We start from the raw sequence: 26,693 nt of genomic DNA, 5'->3' as shown, positions 1-26,693 counted from the left end.
CTGGTCATTATTAATGATTCTTTATGATGATGCACATTAGATATATTTGTTCTTTCATCTATATATGCAAGTCAAATTATAATTAGATTTAAGTGTAAGTTACCCAGCATTTAACTTTCTTTGCCAAATGACCGCTGGCAAAAATCCCGGAATGCTTGGCGTGAATATAACCTCAAACATTTCTTCATATGTTCCAAATTTGACTGTGGCATCAATATTTTGTGTAATTTGTCCTGGACAACGAAAACGCCGGACGCACTGCAGGCAAACAACCGAGTGACGCTGAACCATCCCATCACTCATCAAAACAGGCAATACCGACTGCAACCAGCAGGGGGAGCCAAACACCCACGCGTATCCCAATAAGCAAATGGAGACCTGACACATTAGAGGAGAGCTGTCGGATCCCATTCCCTCAGGGCCAAATCCAGACAGGTTTTATGTCCTCCCAGGCAGAAATCGGCCTTCACAAAAGCCAGTGGGCAAGAGTTTTCCACCTGGTAGGTTAAAAAAACCGGCTGGACGGGGGCCTTCGTGGCCTGGGTTTTGACACTCCTGCATTAGAGTGTAGTTGGCATCATTATATGTGTATATTTTTTCCCTGCCTTTGTGCCACAGTCAAATTTGGAACATATGAACAAATGTTTGAGGTTATATTCACGCCAAGAATTCCAGGATTTTTGCCAGCGGTCATTTGGCAAAGAAAGTTAAATGCTGGGCAACTTACACTTAAATCTAATTATAATTTGACTTGCATCTTCAGGTGCTGGGACCAAATGAAGAATTCAAGCATTTAAAATGCTTTTTTATTACCAGATGGGATGGATTCACCAAACAAACAGTTAAACTCTCCCATTAATGTCAAACATATAATAACTCCTGAAGTCCCCTTCATCTCTGTGCCATTTTCCTCCCCCCACCAGACCCTATGATGTGCAGCATATCATTATTTTAGAAAAGCAGTGAAGACTCACACTCTCCTGCAAACTAAATTCTCACCTTTGGGCACTGGCAGATCTCACACACTCGACGGTTAATCCCATCTCCTGCAGCAGTGTGCCTGAACCCTCAACACTTTGAGAAAGGGGGACATAATAGCGCTGATCAGCACTCCTAGTTACTCGTCTTCAATTACATTACATTTTCGCCGGGTCAGCCTTGAACGGATTACGTCAACATTATGCAGCCTATTACTTACGTCCATCAGGGACCAGCGCATCTCCTGCGATTTCCATCGTGAGGACAGTGCAAGTCAAAGTTTTTGACCTCGCTTGCGGCTGCAGGGAGAGCAACTCCTGACTGAGAACCGCTGATTTCAGCCTCACAACATCTTTAATAGGATCATTACTCTTTGTTAAAGTTTGTGGTTTAATCACATTACGCTGCACTCTGGGATTTCAGTCCCGTTTTCCGCGCGTGTGCGTGCATTTATGCGCCAGCGCGTGGCCCGGCTGGGATGTAGGTCATGTCCTGCAGTGGGTCGTGCACGGGGTTATTGTGCACTCTGCATGCAGTGCTGCAGCACGTCGGCCTCACATGGAAACATGCTTGAGTTGATGTGTCATCAGCTCAAGCATGTTTCCATTTCAGCTCTGCTCTTCTGCGTGGGAGGTCTGGGTTTATACTTAGAGCTGGTCTAAGGTCTGATTGTGTAATCCCTTCACTCTCCCCTTTATTAATTATCATTATTATTAACTATTATTATTGTTGTTGTTGTAAATGATCCATCGGTATCTTCTCTCTTCTGCGGCTCCTTCTCAACATGCATACATTTATAATCCAGCCCCAGATGTCTGGTGAAGTGACGGCAGAATGACGCAGGGAGCGAGGTGCAATCAGGAAATAGAGCTTTTTCTATCCAAAGTTGTTCATTTTGGACGTTTGATGAACTATAGTTATTCCACAATCCTGCAGTTTTTCTACAGGAACATTTTTTTTTATGGTGTGATGCCTTTGGAAAGACAGGACTGTTTTATTTAAAGTCAAAGGTCGCTCTACTTACTTGCTACATGCACGTACACACGCACACACAGCACCTCCAGCTTTCATTTCACATTTACTTGCTCCTAAACGGGAAGCTCCGTGCTAAATCCCCCTCCCCACCATTGGGGGTTGCTATGGAAACCGGTTGCATCATTGTCCCTGGCATTTTCTCTGCTTCTCTGACTTAAAGTGTGTGTGTGTGCGTGTGTGTGTGTAAGGATGCAGGTTTAGAACTCCTCTGCCCATGAGACTGAATATAATCTGAAAGAGTCTTCGATGGTGAGGAGATGGAGAGATGATTGGAGGGTGAGACGGAGAGAGGGAGTCATCTTACAGGTGTGTGTGTGTGTGTGTGTGTGTGTGACGTCTGAAGAAAAGGTTTTATATGATAACAGTGTTGCTGGACATCAATCACGGCTTCAAACCAGCAAGAAAAAGGCAAAGATGAAAACAATCCGCAGCGTCAACAGTTAGAAAGCGGCTGATATTTGCTGATCCTCGACGTGTGTGTGCACGCTCACTTTTTGAGGTCACTTGCGCGTGGACGTCCTGCTGATGTGGCGAAAATCAAACAGCAGCTTTAATAAAGGCCGGATTGAGAGGAAGCAGAGTGCTGATGGCGAATAATCTGGATTTTAATGTGTGTTTGGCAACAAAACGCATCGTCTCTTCATTTTCAGGCGTCACGCTCACAGTACGGCGTTATGAGACTTAGATCGGGTTCATTAACTCCGGAGTGAATTTACACAATTAGTCTGAGAGCACATAAGTAGCAGAGTAAACACAAGCCGCTTCTGAGGAGCACAGGCTGCTCCATCATCCTGGGATGGGAGAGAATCTCCTTTGGTCAGACTAAAGCTAAAGAGTGGAGACTAATGACACAATATTGAAATGGTTTTTGTCTATTTTAGCACAAACCTGCAGCCACCAGGTGACCCTCCTGCCCTGTTCCGGGGTAAATAAGGAGCAAACGTGTCAGAATAACAGTCAAACATGCTTTAATCTGCGTGTGGAAACTCACGCTTGTGCCCTCTGACCCCCTGCTGTGCCCGTTCCACCAACTCTGTGTGTGAAAAGAAGAACTGTTGCTTGTTTTTGCGTTCGCTATGCTTTTGTGGCGCACGACTAGAAAAGAATAAAATAAATAAATACTCTTATTATTCACGCACCACCAACGTCCAGAGTCGAAGCACTAAAAAAACCAAACGGAAAATGAAAGGCTTCACATCCCCTTCATGCATCATTTATCGTGCTGCCAGATGGGAGAAAACTGGGATGTTCTGGTTAAAAATACCACACAGGTGCTGCAGCCTGAGGCGGAGTTTGGAGTTTGTGGCTTGTGGGCACTGGGGCAGAACCAGCGGAACCATTATGACGCAGGAACCAGAACCAGTACAGACTTGTGAGGAAGCTGCAACTGTTCCGTTCAGGGAAGCAACCGCCCGCAGAAGGGGAAATGCTACCTTCGCCGTAGGCGTCGGCGTGCTCGCCGCAGAGGGAGCGCCGTCACCAGCCCACCGGGATGAATCTGCTGCATATCCAGGGTCATGTGATCACATGTGACCGCTGATGTCTCCTCAAATTGCAGCCGTTTATCCGCTGGCGTAATTTTAGAGATGGGAAGCATCGCTTCTCATCACCGTGTGTGTGTGTGTGTGTGTGTGGGGGGGGGGGGGGTAGTCGAGGGGGATTAGCTTGTTCATATTCCAGTCATGTTTGTGCCACCTCGCAGCCGAGGCTCTTCTCCACACTGCGCTCCCCCCCTCCGTCTGTCTACCCTTTAATTTCCTGTGATGACGATTATTGTAATAATAGTTTCTGTTCTCAGATTCTGCTTTTATCATCACACACACACACACACACACACACACACACACACACACTTGGGACTGAGAGGAGGAAAGTTTATGTCCAAGAGGAGTCCTGCATAGGGATCTCACACACACACACACACACACACAAACACACAGACAAACACACACACACACACACAACTATGTTCAAAAAGGCAGATGGTGTCATGAGCTGAGACCAAAATAGGAGACAGTAACAAAAGAAGAAAAAGGGAAGTTTTTCTTTCAGTGAAGAACAGCCCTGTGGGTATCACAACACAGACACACACAGATGCGCACGCACACACACCAAGTGAACCTTGTTGCTACTTTCCTGCTGTTTATTCATTGATTGTTTCTATGAAATGCTAAAAATATGAAAGAATCACGTTGGTGAGCATTGGCAGCTAGCCAGGCTATAAAGAGGTTCTTTATGCTAACATGTGAGTGTGTGTGTGTGTGTGCAGCTACAAAACACTAAAATGACATCCCCACCATTGTGGGAAGCTCGCTTTCATCTGTGCTGAGAATGCTGCCTTTGTTTGCCTGCTAAATGAAGGTTAATACGGCATGAGTGTGTTTTAAACCCCCCCCCAGCCTGACGTGTTTTTTCTAGCGTGACGACTAAAGCATCATGTGGAAAAATGGCTGAGCGCCACTTTAACTGTGCGCCCGCTTGATTTCTGTTGTTTGATGCCGACGTTGCTCGTCAACAACGCCAGTCAAGGTGCGATACGCAGGGAAAACCGGAACTATTTTTCCTGAATAAAGTGTCCTGCCCGAGCCTTGCCTCATGAATATTCAACAGAAGATGCTCCAGCCGTTTCCATTTGTGATGTTGACAGTAATAACATGCTCATATTCCCCACATGATGCTTTCACTTACTGTTCCTCTGGTGGATTCAATTCTGACAATTAACTCCATAAAAACCACATTAGCTGATGACGCAGCGACCCGCAGCTTGATTAATCATCTCTGAAAACCCATTTCAAAAAGCTGCAATAATGTGTCCCCGCATTCAATATTCTCATCAATATTGATTTCAGACCATCTGGGAGAAATCCTCAATCGTGTCGTTGATATACGGCAGGTTACCTTGACAACCGAGGTGTCATCCCATCCTATCCGCCCTGCTCCAGCCTACTTCACCTGGCGGAAAAGGACATTTAAAAGACGGAAAGACAAAAACACCTTTGTGTTAGATCCAGCAACATCTAGTGGTGAGAAGAAAGAACACACTCTTATCTCACCATCGCCGGTCTGACACGCGTCCAGGCTGCTGGGTGTCTCCGTCATACGTTGCCGGTGGTGACACGCGAGTCGCTCCACGCGAGTCGCTCCACGCCTCGCCTCCGCCCCCAGAACCATTTGGATGGCGCCGGGCTGGCGTGATCACCTGCCTACTGCCTCTCACCGTGCATCTGACAGCCAGCCGCGGCGACACTCATTACCGGGGGGGGGGGGGGGGGAATCCGCAGCCGTGACTGGCGAGCTGATAACTGTGGTGCATTAGCAGGTGAAGGTGGTTCAACACATTATGAAGGAAGCTGTGAAAACCACACAGCTGTCGGGGCTTCGCGCTGGCGTTTTCTTTTGTTAATGGGATTTTCAGGATGCGCCGACGCTGTCACTCATGTACGGGACACCCATCTGCCCCCTGCTGGCCGCCAGGGACGTTGCGTCTCCTCCTGATCCATCAGAGGATTAAGATAAAGGTTTGGGAATGTAAATTTTACTGTAAAAAGGATGAGGAGAGGATAGTGGCTGTGAATTTAATCCCCCATTTTATTGTTCAAATGTCAGACAGTATGTACAGTATAGTACAAAAAACTGCAAACAGACAGGGTAGACAAATTTGTACAGATGCTTATCCTCGTTCAGCTCTGAGGTTCAGAGGCAGAGACGGGAAACCATCAAATATCCTGTGGCCAGGCAAGAACACACGCACGCACGCACGCACGCACGCACAACAGCCGACAGGACAAGCTGACAGAAAAGTGTATTAAAGGGGATTTTAAGGAGATTAAGGATCTGGTGCCAATAAAAAGATCAAAAACAAAAGCCTTCAAAGTCCACTTTAAGACACAAGTCACCTTTGTGTTGACATTTGAACGAGCTCACGTCGACGAGATTTATGCGGATTAAACGGAGCAAAGTCTGTTTGCACTGGGGGGGGGGGGCAGAGATAAAGTGTGTTTTAAGTAGACACAAACCTTCGAAACAGGAACGGCAGCGCCCGAGGTGCATCGCGGTGCACAGATGTGAGATTTAAACCCAGAAAATAACTCGTTAGCAGTAGCATCTGAGAGGCAAATCTCAGAGTAAAATCAGCTGAAGCTGTCACAAAGACATAATCATAATAATAATTAAAGAAGAAAATCACTGAGTGACTTAAGGCCACTTAGAAAGAGGTGATCCGAGTAGACAAGAAAAACAAGACAAACACGTCGTTTTGTGCTTTTATCGCTTTTAAATGCAAACTGAAAGCTCCTTCTCATTAGGAAAAAAAGAAATTTCTCAGACCCACTGCAACAGGGCGTGAGGTGTCACAGAGAAGATGCTAACTGCCAGAGGACACTGGTTTCATTATATTAAAATCTGAAAATTGGTTTAAGCCGACGGCAGCGATTGTCTGGTTGGGCTCCCCCAGCATCAGAGTGTGTGTGAGCAGCCGCTTGTGTGTGAGCACCAGCAGAACAAAACCTGCTCAGATCCGCAAAGAAAAGAATAATCAAGACTGGAGATAAAGCGTTTGTGAATGAGTCTGAGAGCAGCACAGCAGCATTCGGATATGTGAACTGTCATTTCAATCCTTAAATTCACAATTCAAACGTTTGACAATTTAAAGACAAACTCAACAGTCGGAATTTGTCGTAATAGTGTCACCAGTCCGTGTGTGAGAAGACAGCAATATGCTAAAGTAGATCAATATTTTACTAAAAGAAAATCCAATATGCATAATATCCCAATTTAGCAGCCATTTTTAGTAGAGTGAGTTCAATTCTAAAGGTTTTAGATTATGAGTGAGTGAACTTAAAGTGATGATTGTCTCTGAGGTTAAAACATTTATAATGCAAAGCTAAACTCTGACATGTTAGTCTCTGGAAATAACTTCAAGAGTGAAATAAAAACCATTTGGAACTGTCGAGCAAACATGAGTTTAGAGTGTAGAGGATTTGGAGCCCGAAGCTATACTGGAGTCAAAGTGCGCTGAAGCGAGATCTGCAAAGGACAGAGTTCATCCAAAAGGACGTGCTTAGGTGTGTAGGACCGAATCAGTTCTTTTCACAAATAAAACGACTTATCCGGACTGATTAGTGTGGAAAAAAGACTTTTACACATGGACTGGAGGATAATGAAACCCAGTTCAAGTACAAGTGACCTTAAAACCAAACTGTCAACAAAACATGATTTTTCTTTGTGTAAAAACTGAAACCTACAAGTGCAAATGTGCCTTAGTGCTTCACATATGGTTTTCATGTGCACGAACAGACGTAGAACTGAGTGATAAATTCTGTATAAGACACTAGAGTTACTTTGTTGTAGCTAGCCGACCTGTTGGGACAGTCACTTAGCACTGAACTCAAGCTACATTATTTATTTAACTAGCATAGTGGCAAGCAAGCTTAGCCGCGCCGGCAGCTAGCGGGACTAGCGAGCCATTGTGGTGTGCTAGCTTACTTCGCTGGTCAGCCAACCGGGCTGACTAGTTTGCTGATTCAGGCGTGGTGCCCGACTCCTCGGCTTGTTCGCCAGGTCTGGCTGATGTTTTCTGGGCAGCTGGTTTGTCAGTCTCTGTACCTCGGTCCAATGAAGTCACTTCCTGTGGTCTGTAGTGGAGTTAGCTGTAGTGCCCGTCTTTGTCACAGTTTCCTCCGCGTTTCCAGGGGCCTGGGGCCCTCCTCCGTTTTGAAGGGTTTCCTGCTTGTACTGCTGCAGGGCTCGACTGACGGCATCCTCGACTAACCGCTTGCTGACCCTCAGCAGCTCCGCCTCGTCGGGTTCAGACCGCCGACGCGCACCTGGGAGAGAACATACGTGGTCATGACTCCGATGGAAAACGACTGCACCCATTCATGCAACTGGAGCTCGGTTTTCCATCCGTGCAAGAGATGATTTCATTCTCATTACACTGCGAAATGAAAGCAGCAAACAGCCAATACATCAACATGACAGTAACAAGTTGGCGTGCGCTTGCTTGACGCAGAGCGAGACGTGCGCAGGCAGGATGTGAAACACGACAGTGACGGCGTCTCCCGGCTCTACTGAAGCCTGAGGAGGTCTAGCGACCTTCCAGAGTGACTGTTATTGCTCATTTCTGCGGTTACGGCAGACAAAATGGCAGCCCGCCGCGCACCCGTGGCCGCCGAGCTCATCTCATCGCCACGGGGAAGAAATGAGTGGAGTCAGGCGCACGCAGCTGGGAAGGCTGCATCATTCAGGGACAAGTAATAGAAAATCAGCCAATCATCCAGGAAGAGCCGCCGGGGTGAAGGTCAATAAAGAGGGTTTAAAACACACTAGAGCTGGAGACCAGAGCGGGAAATTCCCCCCAGACCATCCTCGGAGCAGTGATGCCGCTGGAGCTAAACGAGCCCCCCACCAACCTCTGCTCGTCCGCAGAGCCCCCGGATCGGAGGGCAGGTTGTCAACAGGAGGCAGGATTCAGCGCAGGTTCACCAGCTTCCTCCTTCTGCTGCTGCGGTCGTGGTGGCGAGGTCATGTTTTATTAAACTGCTCCTGTTTGCCGCTGCGCCAGGATGAGTTTGATTTCCTGCAGCCCGTCAGTCTGACTGACCCTCTCTGATGAGGCCTTTACTGCCCCCGAGGCTGCAGCATTTATTCAGGAAAACAGACCAGCTCCTTCATTTCCTGCAGCAAAAACCCCACAAATAAGAACCGCGAAGCTCCGGAAGAGCCAGGGATCGCCGGCTGTGAGGCGCACGAGGCTCGGTGAGGTTCCCTCGCTGCTGCCGTCGCTTTGGCTTCAAAGCTGCAGCGAGGTTGATGATTAAACGCAGGTCAAACATCAAGCCGCCGTGCTGTGTGTGCACAGGCGAGACTGGCGAAGATAAAGGCAGAAAATATGGAGGCGGTGTTGGATCAACGGCAATAAAGAGTTGGTGACGTCTGTGAGAAGGCAGCCGAAGGACACCTTAGAGAGCAGCCTACTCAGGGGAGTGTGTGTGTGTGTGTGTGTGTGTGTGTGTGTGTGTGTGTGTGTGTGTGTGTGTGAGCACAGCTCATAAACGCTCTCCTCCCTGTCCTGCCCTCAGACGAAGACGCTTTTGCTCGGCTCATAAACATCGAGTAAATTCGACCTGATGGCACCACGTGACCTCCGGACCGAACTTCCCACAATCCTTTGGGCCTCAAGCTCTTAGAAATGCTGCTGACCTCTGACCTCAGGCGTCAGCTTGCAGCTTGGATGAGCCTACCTGCTCAGATGTTGCCTAAAGGGTCAGCGCGCTCCTCCTCGCCGCCTCATGTGCGGTAACAATGGGGAGGCTGTTCTGGGGTTCTGGGGCTCAGTGAAGTGATTTTAAATGAATTGGTTTGGATCCCCTGACGGCTCGGGGAACAAAGGAGGCCGCACTCGTGTTCCAGAGCAGCGCTTTTATAGAAATATACCACAGGATGTGGCGGCGAAGCCCAGGAGAGCACTTCTGAGGGGAGAGGGATGAAAAGAGCATCTAAAGTTGGATCCGGTCTCGGACTTTACGGTGGCAGTAAACACACACACACACCCACACACACACACACACACACACACACACACACACACACACAGGTGAGCCGTTCTCACCACGGAGACGCTGATTGATTGCACACTTCAGCGTGTGTAAATGTCTGTGACATGAACGCAGCGTTTCCCACACATCAGGTCCAATGCAAACTGATTTACTTTAGTTGACATCCTCTTTTTTTGCCAGCGGTGTTGCCATGGTGACGCCAGGACTTCCAAAGGGCCTTTTTTAATGACAGGGGAGTTTTTACTGAATTACGCGGCGTCTCGTCCCCACCGAGTCAGGTACACGCCAACAGGCCAAAAACCCCAAAAACCAGTCTTTCGCCCACATTTGAAGCTTCAAAAAATTGCCGGCTTGTGTTTAGATCGGCGTCTGAAATTTCTTGGAAAACCAAACAGACGCCGAGAGAGTTCCGGCACATCCCCATCCCATAATAAAGACTTCCCGCTCCAATCCCAGTGCGGCGTGTTTTAGATGTGTGACCTTAATGAGAGCAAACTCCTCTCCTCACAGGTGAACCCTGGCTCAGTGGTCGGGCAGGTGGCGGCCGTGTTGCTCCTGCAGCGCCGCCGCTGCTCTGACTTATGCTAACGCCCGTCACTACTCTACACGTCCATTAATCTCCATCACTCCAAATAGTGGCACTTTTCTTGTCGCGTCTGCGAGCGAGGGAGCGCCGTCCCAGCTGTTGCACACGTGCAAGCAATTCCCATCTAAATGCAACATCAAAGGGAACCCACAAATCCCATTAAAAGGCTGAATAAAACGGGCTGGATGCAGCAGCCGCGCTCATTAGCCGCTTTATCTGCTGTCGCCACTAATTTCTTATCAGGGAAAACAAACTGGTTTGTGAACACTTGGAAATAAAATGGAAGAAGGCGAACGTGTTCCTGGTAGAGAATATGGAAAGTAAAGCCTAAAAGAGAATGCTGAATGGATGAGAAGGAGTGGGAGGAGAAGGCGAGCGAGCGGGGAGAGAGGGAGGAGGAAGACGACTGTAAAGGGGGGCTGTGGATTAATGAGGAGGAGGAAAAATAAGGGAGGGGGGCCGAGAATGAAGACAAACTGGAGGGTACGGAATGTGAAGGGCAGAGAGAAGCGCACAGCAGCTTCCCAGGGGAACGTTACACATTTGTGTGCAGTTTTATGGATTTAGCAAAGCAATGGGCCGCACATAAATCACAGGAACTAGAATAAACACCCGGAACAGCTGATTCAACTGACAGTTCCTTCCTAAAACCGCCAAGAACCTCCTCCAAGATCCCCCATGGTGAGCTCTATCACTAATTCCTGGTCACTCAGATGTCCTACGATGGGCTTTGCCCTCAACACGTGTGAGTTAACAACACAGTTAACGAGACAGTTTCACAACTGATTTGGGAATAATCATTCAATCAATCTGCACCATTAACTTCCCGAGGCCTTTGATGTCGTCTTTAAGGAGCCAGGGCCCGCCTGCGGAGGCGCATTAAGCAACATGAAGACCATTAATAGATTTCTGGAGTAATGAAGCTACTTTAAGTCAGACGAAACCCCGACAGCTGGGAAATCACGACCGTGTGCATCCATCAGTAAATCGACTTATCGATGTCACCTCAAGCCCCGTTGCAGCCCAGCGTTGGGCTTTTGGGGGGGTTACGCCCTCGGAAGGGAGACTAAGAAGAAGGCAAAGATGGCACTCTGGGTCAGTGGGAATCTGGAATATCAGCAAAATTCACCAATACAGGACGTAAAGACGCCATTTGCTCGACTGGAATCCAGTTGGCTGGAGACCAGACCAGTATGCAGATAAACATGTGCCAACATTCTCTTCTGATCATTAAATACCTTTTGAAGCGCAGAGGACGACAGTTTGGACTAGCTTCCCATAACAGGGCCCAGCCCAGCACGGCCCAGCACGGCCCCACGCTGTCTGGGGCCGCACCGTTTCATTATTATTCTGTTCTTACTGAAGCCACGGCTGGAGAAAAGCAGCCTTTCTGAGCCGAGGTCACGCTAAAATTTAGCCATCAGGATTCTGAATATGAATGTGTAACGCTGCTGACGTCGGCTCCAGGGCCCCGCTGACGGGTTTTCACTATACTGTTACGATCCCGTTGATATTTCAGCATTTCTTTGAGCTGAATCTTTTACTGCCAACTCCTCAGATATCAGACAGCTGCTTTTAACAAACCCATCACGGCCTCCTCCGGCAGTTCCCCGGGGCGCGTGTGGTGACTCGGGGGCGCAGCAGTCCGTCCGTCTTCGTGTCGATCTGCTCGCTGACCCACGCTAACCGGCCTGTCGACAGCTGTCAAACCCGGACTTGCCCAAACGTGCACGCACCTTTAGAATCCCAGAATCAGCAAAGACTTTTTCATTTCTCAGAGTTCCGCTGCTACAGCAGCAAAAGGGAATTTGCATAGAAGCACCGGAGTGGAAGCAGGGGCTGAATGAGAGGCAAACAAGGATGAAGAGAGCTCTGCTGCACGGATCTCTTCCTCCCCTTTAGGTCCTCATCATCCTCATCTTTTCTTTGCATTTTCTGACCTTGCAGCTCTGCACAAGTCAAAAGGAAATGATGTCGCACCTCGGAAGCTTTAACAGACACATTCCCTGTAAGCTTTTTCCCTCTGTGCGGGTTAAACACAACTCTAAAAAATGAAACTAAAGTTGAAATTAAAAAAAAAAGAAGCTAAGTGTGAATAATAAGCACAGCAGAAGCAAAAGAGTACAATAACAACTGGAGGCAAACCTGCCTGAACTGTGCAGTTGGTTCTGCTACGTCTGGATGCTGCTAATCAAGAATGATGTGTGCTCATCACATGGCCCCGCGTGGCCTCATGCAGACCTTTCATAGATAATTAGTTCATTCCTGAGTGCAGTTTAAACCCCAAAAGAGTGTTTTAGAAAAGCATTTGTTTGTCCAGTTGCAGGGATTAATGGAAAGAGTCACTAGGATTGTGATGTTTAGCCTCAGGCAGCTCAAGGATGCAGCGATCACCCATGTTGATCCCAGCTCTTATAGCATCACGGGGGTCACAGCTGACCTACTCACACAGACAGTCCCCTTCTCTGTGCCTCCTCTTCTCCGCTCCCTTCCCTCCTTTCCTCTCAAAGCAGTTGTCTTTCCCTGCATCCCTCTTTCCCTCAGAAGTAGGGCACAGTGGCTCTCCTGTTTATAGCAGTGCAGCTGCAAGCGGGGAGCGAGCGAGTGAGGGGGCACGGGGAAAACACAGGAGAGTGCAAGAGAAACTGCAAGCCTACTTTAATATTCCTGCTAATCCTCACCAACGCGGCGCTACGAGAACATCTGCATTCACACTGGTCATCCCAGCCGCTGTCAACATCTGGATATATGACAGAGAGATTGCATGTGGACCCCAAATCCTACACTTTATTAACCTATAATGTTGTTTGACAAATAATCCAACTGATTTCCAGCAAGCATGAAAGAGAGCTGCATGCAGGAACGATTTCCTGCTGCTCTACACTCAAAGATTTTCCCTTTTTTGGTTAAAAACTTCTGAATTCTTCCTTCTTTCCCACTGTAAACACTTGGTTTATAGCAGCCAGCTCATCTGTGTGACTCCATTATGAGCAGATGACCTAGTTGATTATAAGTGTATTAAATTATAGCAGCGTTGCGAGTGTGGATCTGCTGCTTCAAGAGAACAATGGATATAATTGCTGCATCTTGGCCCAATCAGGCCAGAGGCTGCATCATTAATTAACATCCACGGCTTCACCTCATCTCCAGCCGCAGCTCTCACTGCTTTATACGGTGCTTTTATTTTAGTTACTCATTTATACATCCCATCTCCTTTTGTCTGACCACTGAACGCTGAAATCGCAGCCTTATCTGGCCAATCTGCAACTCGGTCATGTGAAAAGTGGTCAGACAACAAATGAATAGTCTCTTTATCAGCTGAACAGCCAGATACGCCGATTTTGTCAGTGCCAGACTCGTGAGCGTTGTTCCAGGGAAAAGTTTCACAGGAGACCCAGATTGGAAACTTTCTGGAAGCAACCACGTATGCAACTGTCAATAAAGATGATTGGTACATCAGTGATAAAGACAAGCAGCTGACTCTCCAGAAGAAGCCTCCGATAGCTGGACGACCGGCCACAGAGGCTCAGAGTGACGGAGGCTCTGGGTGATATTCATTCTACAGCTCAACACTGAGAAGTGCACGGCTGCGCTCTGGCTCTCCGCCTGCGTCTGTAGGTCACAGACGATCACAGATGCTGACACAAAGCGACATGCACTGGAGCGCGCACGCGCACTCTGCCGTCCCCGTGAACAGACTCCACCAGCGAGCAGGTCGATCCCACTGCTTTCTCCCACAACACACACACACACACACACACACGCGCCCGGACGAGAGCAGGAGACAACTTACTGATTTTCTCTTCCGCCTGGGAGAACGGGAAGCAGCACAGTTGACCCATGGCGCCTCCTTCCCTCTCCCCGATGTTGCCCCCTCTTTTTACCCCCTTCCTCTCCTTCTTAGAGGCAGATAGAGACCCCTCCTGTCCCCTTCTTCTCCCTTCGTCCACAGAGGACCAACACTTTCAGTGAGGATGGAGGCAAAAACACAAAACAAAACAAATCCCCAAAACAAATGCTAGTCCCTCTGTGCAGACTGAAGAGGACCGAGCAAGTCGGCAGAGGATGGAAAAATGAAGACTGGCTCCTTGCTCGCGCTCTACATTGCACTGATACACAGTGAGGGTGTGAGTAGTGGGGGGAGAGAGAGAGAGAGAGAGAGAGCAAGGGAGAAGGAGAGAGAGAGAGAGCGAGCCTGGCCAACAGAGAAGAGGCAGGAGAGGAAAGTGCTGCGAGGACACAAAGACACAAATGCGGTTTTGAGTAAATCTTTGTAGTTTAGTGATAAATGAAGGCGCGGGTCCGCAGAACAGGATAAAAATGTGTTGAGCATTAAATAGTTATCAGGACAGATGCAGAATTATGCCCCCAAGCATGTTTCAAGAAGATGATGCAGTTTATGAAAGAGAGACGGCAGACACGACCCTGAGCATGGGTGCATTTGGAGGGGGAGGGGGGTCCAGTCTCCGCCCCTGATAGCTATAGCAAGAATGGTTGTTAAATGGAGGACAGCTGCTGTCCACTAGCCTGCATGTTTTACTTATTACATCAGAGGTGCTGTAGTATCAATAAGGGTTCCAAAGAACAACTAAAATATTTATTTAATGCCTCCAATGGACTCATTGAGTTGATGCAAGAAGGCACCAAGTGTTAGCAGTTAGTATAGTATATAATATAGCATAATGACCTAATATGCCCCCCAGCAGCTCTGCTGATGGCTTCTTCAGTAAAACAATCTCCACCTTCCAGATGCCTCTGTGGTTGCAACACGGGACCTTTTTTTCAGGGATAAGTAAGGATCAGATAAAAGAGTCTGAAGAGCAAAGGGGATGCTTACGCTAACACAGGCATGAAACGCTGAGCTCAGCTGTGAGGAGACGAAGGAGCTTGCAGCCACTTCACACGCACACAGCTGTGATGACTGCTAACTGCAGGGTCTGGGTGTCGCCGCCGAGGCTAATGTGCGTTTGAGCACCGATTACGATGCATAGATGAGCCTCAACATCACCGCCCCGCGTCTGTAAACGTGGGGGCGACGCGCGATTTGTGCTCTTCTATGGAGAGCGTAGGAACAGGTAACTGCTGTTGTCGCTCTTATCTGCATTTTCCCTGCAAGTGAACGACTGAACAACATATGTTGCAGGTTGAAGCCACAGCAAGCACGAGAAGGGAACGCTCCAACGGTGCCGACTGTTTGGCTCAAGGTCAACTCCAGCTGCCTCTCGAGGGAGTCACAAGGCAAGACAAAGGCTGCATGCAGCTGATAGCAGCCTGCTCCGCTGGTGCTGCTTGCTCCTTATCTTAGACCCAGGAATAAAGTGCAGGGATGCAAACACTGACTGCCTCCAAGGAAAACAAGAAATAAAGAAGGGGAATAAATGGACTGTGATTGTTTGGCGCTCTGCCTGTTGGGGGGATTGTTTAAACGGTGTGCGACATGCCGAGAATGTTAGCATTTCAGCTAGAACTAATTCCAAGCCTTGCAACAATTAGACAGGCTTGTTCACACGGTTCTGCAAGTGGAGAGTCAACCACTACTGTTGCTTCGGTGCACAGTAAAGTAATTCCATTTGAATGTTTTGATGATAACTTTAAAGTACAGGGCAGATTTCAGAGTTTTCTCAGTTTCTAAGTGGGACATTATTGGTAGGATAGCTGCACTGCTCAGAGCTAAGTTCTAAAATTGGACTAATTCAACAACTGAAGCACGAATTTCCAGAAGAGGACGAGAGACGGTTGAGATTTTGATGGTTGGCATTTATGATTCCCAGTGTCAATAATGTGGGATGACATTCCAACACCACTCTTTCACCCTTTCTAACCCATCTGCATCCGTCCTCCCATCTGATGCTGTACTCTGTCATTTTTGTGTTATTGTGCCATCTGTCTTCCACTCGTGCCGGCATATTCAATCCTGGCTTTGACACCTTCTCTCAGGCCCAATTTTCTGTCTGTCCACCTAATCAGCTCGGTTTGATGCGATGTTTGCAGCCCCATCTCCCTTCCTCTCCCTCTGCTTTTGTCACTAAACCCAATTATCCCCCGTTCATTCTTGCTTATTACCAGCCCCATCCTCTTCAATCTCCTATGTTTCCTGTATCTGTCCCTGATGATTTGTGTCCTTCTCAGCCTTTCTTCTCCCATCTGCTTCATCCAGCCTCAGCCCCTCTATCCTCTTACGTCACCTCATTTGTCAAAAGCTTTTTGGCTTTGGCCTGTATGGAAACGGTGCTAAATTATAAGATGGGAATTTCAGCATGAGATGGAGGGAGGAAACATCTGAATTTACAAAAAAACATCTGAATTTACAAAAACTGTGAAAGAATTAAACCAATATGCTGCAGTTCCATATACCTGAACATTCCTCTTTCCCGTGTGATTGCAGTTATTATCGAGGAAATTTGAAACTTCTCAATAGGGAAATCAGATCTCCTCTTACTCTAAAGCAGAGCTGATGGAGGGAGCAGTAATTAATTCTGATGAATTATTAGGAGTACGGTGAGCAGGTATGCGTCAAGGCTTCCATAAAGGAGACCTTAAGTATGTTTCTTTTGTGTTCTTGATCATTAATATTCAGACCCCAACTGTTTTAAATGTGTTATTTGGAGCAACAAAGTGTCTGCGAGGGCTAATGCAGATCTACCTCGAGTCATGTTTTACACAACTGAACAACAAAAGGCAACTGAATGCTACCTCATCACAGGATTGGTGTTTACAGGAGACAAATAATGTGCAAAGAATCAATCAATACTTGTGTTTCAATTGCTTTTTCAATATTTCTCCAGAGAGAAATTAGCCCACTAGCGAAATGCGTCATCAGCCACGCATATCTGGCAAGTGGAAACAGAGCAATGCCAGAAAAGACAATAAAAAATTGAGCTGCTTTATCTGAAGGAAGTCTCACCAAACCAGCTTCATCCGTCTGCGTGCATAAATGCTCTCGTGCACGTCCAATGACTATTCTGACCAATTGATGGCTTTTATGGGAACAAACACAGAGCAGAGAGACAGAGAGAACTCTGTTGTGCTGCCTGGCTGTTCTCGATCACTTTTAATGCTCTTAACATTTTCCACTTCATCACAATTAAACCTGTGCATGAAGACAGGCCCCAAAAATGTAAATAACTGCTCAAAAAGAAGGACTCCAACACCATTTTGTTTTCACCGCCTGGTTTCTCTGATTGGCAGATGTATAAATATTTCTGCTGTGCAACAGGTCTTTGAAACATCCTTAAAAGGACACATCTGTAAACGACCTACCCTCACAATACTGGGACAGCGAATGATGATGTTAATGGGAGCCCACAAAACCCACCGCGCCGGCTGGCGTGTAGCGCGTGGATTATGAGATTAACACCAACACATGATCAGATGCTGACCACTGTGAGGAGGATCAACCCAGCCAGAGATCTGCTTTAAGGGGAGGTGTCGCTGCTTCCAGTGGGATTTAGACACTGATGAGATGCTGTCAAACCTCAGTGAAATAATCTACAGAATACACAGAGCTTTATTGACTCAAAATCCTAATGCCAATAAAAAAAGACATTAAACTTCTGTTGAGTCAGAGAGAATGTTGGATAGTAGCACATAAGGAAACTACCTTTATTACCAGTTAATTATCATGATTGTGTTCTCAACCCTCAGCTTTAAACACAGCTTTAACTGCTTTAAACCAGGTTTTTGGACATGGAGGCTGCAGAGACTGTTACTAGTACTTTAATTGGATACTTCTGTTCCCAAAATTCAGTCAAGAATCTACAACAGCTGACATTTAAGTGGAACAGAAGGGCAGCAGCAGTTGCCAGTGTGGGTATTAAGTCTGTAATTTGATGATGAAAAAACTGTTTTATTAAAAAAAAAAAAAAAAAAAAAAAAAAAAAAAAAAAGATATGAAAGTCGTATTTTGCCAGAGAGATATTAAATCTTTGGGGGGAAATTTCAAAAGTGTTTTAGGATGAAAGTGACAGGGTTAGATGCACAATATAGAGGAGAACCATTGAAGCCAAACATCTCCCTTCTGCGACGCTCACTCCCACACACGCGCTGTCACTCTTTGTTTTTCACAGACAACCCAGTGATCCACACAACATTGTGACAGCCCAGTTACACTGTCAGTGACAGTGTCTCTCTGTCGCTCTCTCTCACCAATTAGCGTGGCAACTCCATGCAGGGAACATAAGGGTCTCCCCGTCAATCCCCTCTAGTCTGCTTATGTGAAAAAGGCACATTTCTGGGCACAACATATAGCGCCGCTTTAATGAAAGCTGAGAAAAGTGTTGTTTTCTTGTTTGCTCAAAGGCTCGAGATCATGAAGGATAAAGTTCCAGAGAGCTTCCTGCAAAGCTAGGATTTTTTGCTACTCAGAGCATTAAAAAAATGAAAATTTGGAACAATTTTAAATGAAGCTACTGCGGTTTTTGGACAAAGCCTCCTGTCATGCCTGCAAACTACACCGTGCTGCGGTTGTTGTTAAAAGGAACAGGCTTTTCTGTGCTCCCAGTTCTCCCCAGGCTCTTGCCCTGAATCACTGCCTGAGTCACATCTACACAGTTTGACTGGATTCCAAACAAAGGAGGACACGTTTTCAACATGCTTTTGCCACATCGTGGGGAACAGCAGACAATGCATTTTTGAATTGAAGTAGGATTTTACCTTCAAACTTCAGCTGGATATGCTTGACAAACACATGCAAAATGTTGAATATCAGGGAAGCTGCTCATGCTTTAGAATCTGTGAGGATTTATGAAGCTATAAATCTAAAATAAACTCTTAAATGCACCACAGTCTTGTGAAGTGCAGTTTGCTCCAGGCATCTGTCTGTCTTTATTAGACATTGACTCTCAGGCTTTAACTCAAGCGCTGTGATGGGGAAAGAGGCCATCTGGAGTTTAGAGACCAAAGACCAAGGTTTCACAATGACTTGGACCATTATGCAGGCTAAAGACCGGAGTGAAAGAGTAAAGGAACTTACAAGGAATACAATTTAACCCTGGACGTCACATGTAAAATAGCTTCTTCGTGGTTTGTGTCAAGTTGTGGGAGAACTTCCTATCCCATAATTCAATTCATTATTATAATAATGGCAATACCATAAAAGTCAATGACGGGACAAAATTATTTGCAGTGTAGTGACTTCATCACACCACATGGGGTCATTACACTGTAACTTGCAGAATTGGAAGTAGCAACTTTTAAATTGTGAGCTATTTCTGAATGTATGGGAGTGAGAGATAGTGTAGAGCATCTCAAATTTAAAAAAAACAAGAGAAACACACATACTGGACCCCCCACAGGGACGGCCAAGGAAACCAACTAATGCCTCCTAGTTTTCTATAAGACAGAGAGCTCCCTCTGTTGGTGGAGGAGAACAGCGCACTAACCCAGTTGGAGTGACGTCTCAGTGTAGTAATATCCATCCGGCTGCTTCTTCTTCAACATGGAGCAAAGATCCAGGCGCTCAACGGTCTGATCTCCAAAAAACCTGGGTGTCCAGTGGAACAAAATAAAAGAGCCAGAGATGTGAACCAGTTAGCATGAAGCAACAGTGAGCCCTCATTCTATTTGTATTTTGACAACAAACTAAAAGTGAAAAAGGAAGTTAAAAAATAATAATATGCTTTAAAAAAAAGGAACATTTATGCTAAATCCCAGCTATGGAGTGTTGGACATTTGAGAAGTACAACAGTTAATGCTGAACCCATCAAATCAAACTGCAGAATAATTCACAACTGGGAGTGAAGCATTTCTGTGAATAAAATGGAAAAACTGGGCACCTACTTGTTGGTGTAGTTAGAGTAGAGAGCTGGATCCACTCGTCTGACGCCCTAGGAGACACAGAGTGAAAATGAAATACCATTCGTGTCTGCAGACTCATCACACACTGGAATGTCGTCTAGCAGACGCCACACAGGATGAGATGTCATCAGGTGTCACACAATGACAGACGCCTTCCTCCGTCTCACCTGACCTCTGCTACTCGCTCTTCCCCGTCACATCTGCACCCCATCCCTCTTCATCTGTTTCTTAGGGCTTCCTTTTTCCTTTTCTTAGATTTGTCTTTGATGTAGAGACATTAAGCTGTGCAGACTGCGCACGAGTACCTGAGATCGTAGGTTTGACGCTCTGGATAGCTTCATGATGGTCAGGTGAGGTTCGAACCCACGAGTGCCTCTCTGCAGCAGACCCTGCTCCTCAAAATGACTCTGTAACAACTCTGTAGTACACAAAGAGCCTTTTTATGAACAAATACAGATGACTGTGCAAGAATTCCTGTGATTAGAATTAAGAAAAAGGCAAATTCAGATGCATTAAAGAAGCAGTTTAGCTTTTTTGTTGTGACATAACACTCTGTTCCCCCGATCCTGTTCTTAGCCAGGTCCTGGAAGGGAAATATAATTGATTTTGGATCAGATTTAGTTACAGAACAAAAATGTTCTGTGGATAACTTTGAGGTATTTACACTTTAGGTGATCTAGCAGGTTAAACTGGGATTTAAAACCCCACCTAGAATCTATCACCCCACAGGACTTGTAAAACTCAGGATGAGATAAAACAGATACGTGAGCAGACAACCACAAGGACAGACGGGCGTGGACAAGGATGCACAGATTTTCATGATGGGAAACAACCAAAGGGTTATTTTTAGACCAGGAGCTCCACATGGACAGAAAGGTTAGTAAATAATCAATAACAGTGATGATGAAGGAGAGGGCAGGGGGATAAGAGGCTGAATTCCTGCTTTGTACTGGTTTTTACCTTTTGCTCCATTAAACACAGTGACTTTATCTTTATCATTACTTGCCATTAAATTTTTAATGCCAGACATAAAATAAAATGTCTAGGAACACTTAATCTTAACATTTAATGGATCAGGGTTGCAGTAGTTTTGCATCCATCCATCAAATGTCAATAACACAAGAGCAGATGCAGTAGAATAGTGTCTATTAATACACTCAGACTTCAATCAATCACTCAAGGTCAATCACAGAGCAGCTGCCTCTTCTATCAGCGAAGAGGGCCAGCAGATGAAGTCACAGAAAGATAAAAAGACTGATGATGAATATTCGCTTTACATATTTTCAACGCCTGAGGAAACAATCGCAGCATTTGTGAGATAAAAGTAAAAATATTGTGTGAGAACAACCGTCTTTCTTCAAACACAGGTCTCGTCTTTTAAAAAAAAAAAAAAGTCCATAATGGAATTTGTCTCAGATTGGCCGTTGCTAATACGCTAAGCTACTGCATTTGCCTGAACCATGAAGAAAGAATCACCAGGCAAACACACACTAAAGCAGAAATTTGGAAATTATTCAGCAGCTTGGGCATATAAACAAAATATCTCATAAGTCCGAATCATTTCCATGTAATTATGCACTAATCTTGTGCGTGTTTATATTTTAGACTGGAAATAGGTCATATTAAGCAGGTAAACGCTCATTTAGAGTGTGTGTGTTGGTGGTGCAAGAGTGGGAATCCTCTTAGGAGTGTTGGCTTAAGGATGTGGTCAAAAGATACACAAAAGTCATACATGCAAGTGGAAAAACACATTGCACGCATGCAAACGAATGATGAGGGGAGGGAAAACATGCACGACACTTTCAAAAACCCATGCAAATATGGAAAGGAATTTGAAAACGCATGCACATGCAAACCACCTCAAAGACATCATGAAATGGGACATAGTTGCACAACAGATAAGATTATTAGCATGTTATTACATAAAAATGTACACACTGAAACATGTATACTGCTTCCACGGGAATCCAAATGTCGTTATACGATCTTACCTACAGTAAACGTATCCCTAAGACAATAAAAGACACAAATCGGGCCCAGTTGTCGGACTATTAAGGACACCCAGGTATAAACCCATCCATTTCTTAAAGCTGTTTAATCCATGATGTGTCACAGCAGCATAGATGCTCTGACAACCCCCACTAGGGACAATAAAGAGACTCACTGCATCCTCTAATGGGACAAATAAAACACAACATTAAAGCACTTTAAACTACAGCATGAAATGGGACTATTTATAGCAACAGCCTGTCAGAAAGGGCTGAAAGAAGACAGAAGAAAACAGGAGAACAGAGTGATGAAGAGAGCAAAGAGCTTAGCAAATGTCTCTCTGACCTGCCACAGTGTCCAGTGTGTGTCTGTGCTGTCCAGGGGCCAGCCCGACAAACACCACCTCCTTCCTGAAATGACTGATCCCAGAGAAGGGCAGCACAAGGTCCCGCCCACCCAGCAGCTCAACCAATGACGGCTCAACCTGAGCCAACACGGACGCCGCCCTGAAGGAAATAAACGCCTGAATATTCTGGACACACACACAAAGTCACAAGCTAATCCCCACCCTCTCTCATTACATAATTGTGATTATTAATGGGACAATCTTCTGACATAGCTTAAGCTTTAGCGTTGTCGCACAGCAGGGGCCACACAGAACGGCTCGCTATTGTTTGGAGCAGGATACCTTTATTTCCATCAACACACTGAACCCGTCTCACATCAGTAATCTTAATCTGCCTGACTGCGTCAGGTGAGCTGATTCATTTGATGTGTTGTTCAGTTTGATGAAGGCCAAATTGGAAGGCACGTTAGTATTATTGTGTAACCACTTTTAAGAGGTACTCTGCTTGATTGGGGTTTGACATTTCCAGCTCTCTGAGAGCACAAAGGACAAAGAGGACACCAGCAATGGATGCAAATGACAGCGTTTTTATTCAATTCTACCTCTAATCAAGTAATTAAACCAACAATCTATCCCAGCACAAATATGATGTCTAAAAGCACATCATTACTCTACTGCATGGACAGACAAAACACAGTCCCTTTTATTAAAACAAGCTCATATGCTGAGCATTAAAATGGAGCCATTATTGGTGTGTCTGATCTGTTATTGAATGTGTGTTTATGTCCACTTACAGATCTACTTCCTCCTGGGTGGCGAGGTGAGTGACTAAAAGAGTGATGTGGAGCGTTGGGATGGGAATCATGGCTTTAGCGAGTCGGGGATCGTGCTGGAGCAGCAGCTCCTGGACGCTGAACACCGCCGAACTGATCTGTCATTGAGCAAATGTGACTGAAATATGAACATTATCTCTCAATTACGTATTGTGGGGTTTTTTTTGTTTTTACCTGTGTGTTAGTGATGGGGATGGAGATGAAATAGTTGGGCCGCTGGCTTTGTTTCTTCTTTTTCTTTGCGTCCTCTTCCCTGTCCACTCGTCTTCCACCGTCTCTTATCTTCCGCTTTCTCTTCTCCTGGGTTGATTCTGAACTGGAGACTGGAGAGAAAAAGACCCAGGCAGACTTAACATTTAAAAAGGAAACTTTTAAAAGGCAGTTGGAGAGCTACATTAGCTGGGGAGGGAATTGCAATGTATCTTTGGTGTATGATAGTGGGATGCTAGTGGGAATAAATAGATTAATAAATGAATCCATACTGATCTATGCACATCCAAGTTCCTTCCAAAAAAAACTGCAGCTCTGACATGCAGATGCAGGAGTTCCTGAACTACCACAATAACGCTCATGTTGTGACACAAATACCCTAGATGGTATTAATATTACTGTAGTATTGTTTGACTGTGGCTTGAGCTCAGTTTGGCTTAAGGTTGTATTTTATATCAGCTTTTATGTACCTGATGCTGTGGATTGTCCAATAACACCTTCTGCTTGTTGGAGTTCCATTCCGATCGTCTCCAGCTGGTCTGGGACCTCTTTCACCTCCCTCCCTTCTGTCTCTCCACCGCCATCCATTTCATCTCTAACAACAGCAGGGCTCTTTCTGCCACAGGAGAAACTGTCTGTCTGCATATCGGAAACTGTAAGCGGAGACCGGCAGAAGCGCGTCTGGAGGAGAGGAACCCCAGTGAGGGCGTTTCCGTCGTCACCATCATCTGGATCCAGAGAGAATTCTTTTATCAAATTCAGCGATTCATTACCTTAAATGAGGTCCGGTGTGCAGACGGCTTAAGGAAATGGGAAATAAATTCGGAATGCCACCGAGGCGATGCTTCACTGTGAGAAAGACACCTTTGCAAGCCAAAAAGTTGGACGCATTTGATGGGGCTCGACGGAACACGACCGAGGAGCATGACATGTAACAGAGTTTTGCGAGTAGCGCAACACAGACGGGGCTAGTTTAACAAACAGTTCCGGCCATTGTGTTTAGTTTAGCCGTGAAATCAGAACTATGAATAATGTGGAGAAGGATGTTGCCTATTATGGCCAACACACGTCCAACTGAATCACACGACCATGCCGATTCGTTGAGCTAGCTGCTAGTTGCCTTCAGAGAAGTTGCAATGCTATTAACTAAAACTAGCCATGGTATTTTTCTGATTAACATGCTTTTATCTTTTTGAGGGGCAAACCCGACTATGAGAGTTAAGGGAAAAACCCCAAACGAATCAGGAAAATATACATTTAGCTCGAAAACATCAGGCTAACTTGGTGCGCGCAGTAGGAGCTGCTACGAGCGGTTGTTTGTAAACAACATCCAACTTCCGGTAAGAATTTTCATCATAAAACAGATGAATAAAAAAACAGACGCAACAATAATTCAGCTATATTTTAGAGGGCATTATACATTATGCCTTCATACTCGTTTATTTTAGTCAAGCATGGTTGAATAATAATGACATCTAAAGACTTTATTTTGACACATACATAAATGCATTGATTTTTTTATACTCATTTCCTCATAGAATACAAGTAACAAGATATTTATCAAATTCTGATATATTTTGGATGATTTCCCAGTGATTAATCTTTACATATTCTCTTCAATTCATGCCACAGTGTGTGGCAACTCTGACTTTCTTCATCTAGATCGGCACACTGTATTCTTCAGCTTCTTTTTTATGGCAGAGATGGCGGTTTTGTTTTCTTTACATCTGAGTAATCCCGATTTCATTTGATGGTGAAAAAGGTGAGCATGCAGCACAATATTTGGATGGTCCCAAGACTTCAGCAAAGTTAAGGACTGTGCCTTCAAAGAGTGGATCAAAAACACCAGAATGACAGGTTTATCATCTGTGGACACCAAATGAGAAGAAAGGAAATTAAATAATGAAGGTATTGAGCAGCAACATCAGGTTTAATCCAGAGCAGATTGAGTCACACTGACCACATGTGTTAATGAAACTGTGGGATTAAAACCATCTTCTCTTTGGTTGGTATGCAAAGACATTTATTTACCTTTAATGGTAGCAATGGCAGTTTCTGCATCTGACCCAATACGGGAAATGACGGGACAGAAGAGAATTGACACCTTGTGATCCCCAGGGGCCTCTACAAAGCGAACCCGGGATTTACGTGCCACCTTTTTAATCACCTGGTGGTAAACATCCAGAGGGTTTCCACTTTTAAGTATCTGGTACTTCACTGAGGGAAATGGTAAGAAAAACGCCAATGAGTTCATTCTATCCAACAGTAGTGTCACTATTTAATGGGAGTAAAGAACATTTTGTTTAATCAAACAATATTGACTTAGCAAGATTAGCGGTTAGCTCCATTCTCACTATCGTTAACCTCCTGAGGCCTTTAGACGATTGGGATTGGGATAGGTAGACACTTACCCTCGCTTTTGTACAACCCCGTTAAAGAGAATTACAGGATAAACATGTTGTTAGATAAAGTATTGATGAATATATTTTTAAAAAGTCTAATACACATGGTAGCGCCACATTTACATGCTGAAATATTTTAGGACTTTACTAGAGGAAAACAGACTCAACTATGGGAGTTGTAGGCCTGTTAAACTGCAGATACTGAAAGATACTGAGAGGTCTAGATCCACCACCACAAAGATGAGGAAAGACTTAGGACAGGAATGAAATTATTTGTTTGTGAGTACCTGAAGAAGGCTTGAACCTATCGAAAAGGGAAGATGTCTTCTGAAATAAAAATATTTGATCACAGAATTTGTCCAGTGAGACATTTGGCATGTACAGATGAAACCTGCTTGTTTCATTAAAAAAAGAAAAAAAAGAATTCTGGGCACCTTCGGAGACTGAATTATGTCATAGATTTCCTTTCTCCATTTGAGTTTCTCCACTTCGGGAAACAGCTCCTGCAGATCTGTGCGATCCAGAAGGCACAAGTCAACCGGGGATCTTCATCTGTAGCAACAGATGCAGTTTAGGATAATGGACTACAGTACCAGAGCATGTTGTAAACATCAGAGCAACACACCAAAAGGAAATACACCACTTACTTTCCAAAACACTGGTGGCGTCGGGTTGGACTTCTTTATTTTCTCATTATGGCTTCATTTTCAATACAAAATAAATTTGTCACTACACAAATGTTGCGTATGAATAACAGACATGATGAGAGATGAGAGAAAGAAAAGGAGAAACTGACAGTTAACTCAAAGGTTTTACTACCTTCAGATCCGGTTCTTGAAGTTGCACCAGCTGACTGCTGAAAAACAAAATATAGACCAAATTATATTTCTATCTTTCTATCTATCTATCTATCTATCTATCTATCTATCTATCTATCTATCTATCTATCTATCTATCTATCTA

General features: G+C 45.3%; 1 protein-coding gene and 1 long non-coding RNA gene across 6 annotated transcripts; one reads left to right on the top strand and one right to left on the bottom strand.

Annotated features, from left to right (window-relative positions):
- Positions 1 to 5,581: 5,581 nt before the first annotated feature.
- LOC130515923 (A-kinase anchor protein 7-like) lies at positions 5,582 to 26,400 on the bottom strand. 5 transcript variants are annotated; one of them, XM_057016552.1, is made up of 11 exons: positions 26,165 to 26,399; positions 26,018 to 26,057; positions 25,360 to 25,545; positions 24,102 to 25,194; positions 23,799 to 24,009; positions 23,293 to 23,441; positions 23,080 to 23,216; positions 22,285 to 22,445; positions 20,256 to 20,368; positions 19,933 to 19,979; positions 19,531 to 19,636 (listed from the first exon to the last, which is right to left on the bottom strand). In XM_057016552.1, the coding sequence occupies exons 4-11, from the start codon at positions 24,252 to 24,254 to the stop codon at positions 19,531 to 19,533; spliced, it is 1,077 nt and encodes a 358-aa protein (XP_056872532.1). In that variant the 5' UTR covers positions 24,255 to 25,194; positions 25,360 to 25,545; positions 26,018 to 26,057; positions 26,165 to 26,399. The 5 variants fall into 5 exon arrangements, 4 of the variants coding, with proteins under 4 accessions (XP_056872528.1, XP_056872530.1, XP_056872531.1 ...); XR_008947305.1 differs by having other exon boundaries at positions 19,545 to 19,636; positions 20,118 to 20,368; positions 26,165 to 26,400; XM_057016548.1 differs by lacking the exons at positions 25,360 to 25,545; positions 26,018 to 26,057; positions 26,165 to 26,399 and adding an exon at positions 5,582 to 7,838 and having other exon boundaries at positions 19,536 to 19,636; positions 24,102 to 24,629.
- Positions 14,993 to 16,504, top strand: LOC130515930 (uncharacterized). The gene is made up of 2 exons (XR_008947309.1): positions 14,993 to 15,230; positions 15,299 to 16,504. It is a non-coding gene; the product is annotated as an uncharacterized LOC130515930 (long non-coding RNA).
- Positions 26,401 to 26,693: the final 293 nt, after the last annotated feature.

Source organism: Takifugu flavidus, chromosome 19, assembly GCF_003711565.1.
Source record: "Takifugu flavidus isolate HTHZ2018 chromosome 19, ASM371156v2, whole genome shotgun sequence".
NCBI lineage: Eukaryota > Metazoa > Chordata > Actinopteri > Tetraodontiformes > Tetraodontidae > Takifugu > Takifugu flavidus.
Note: the sequence above shows the minus strand (reverse complement) of the source record. Positions and strands in the feature narration are given on the sequence as shown.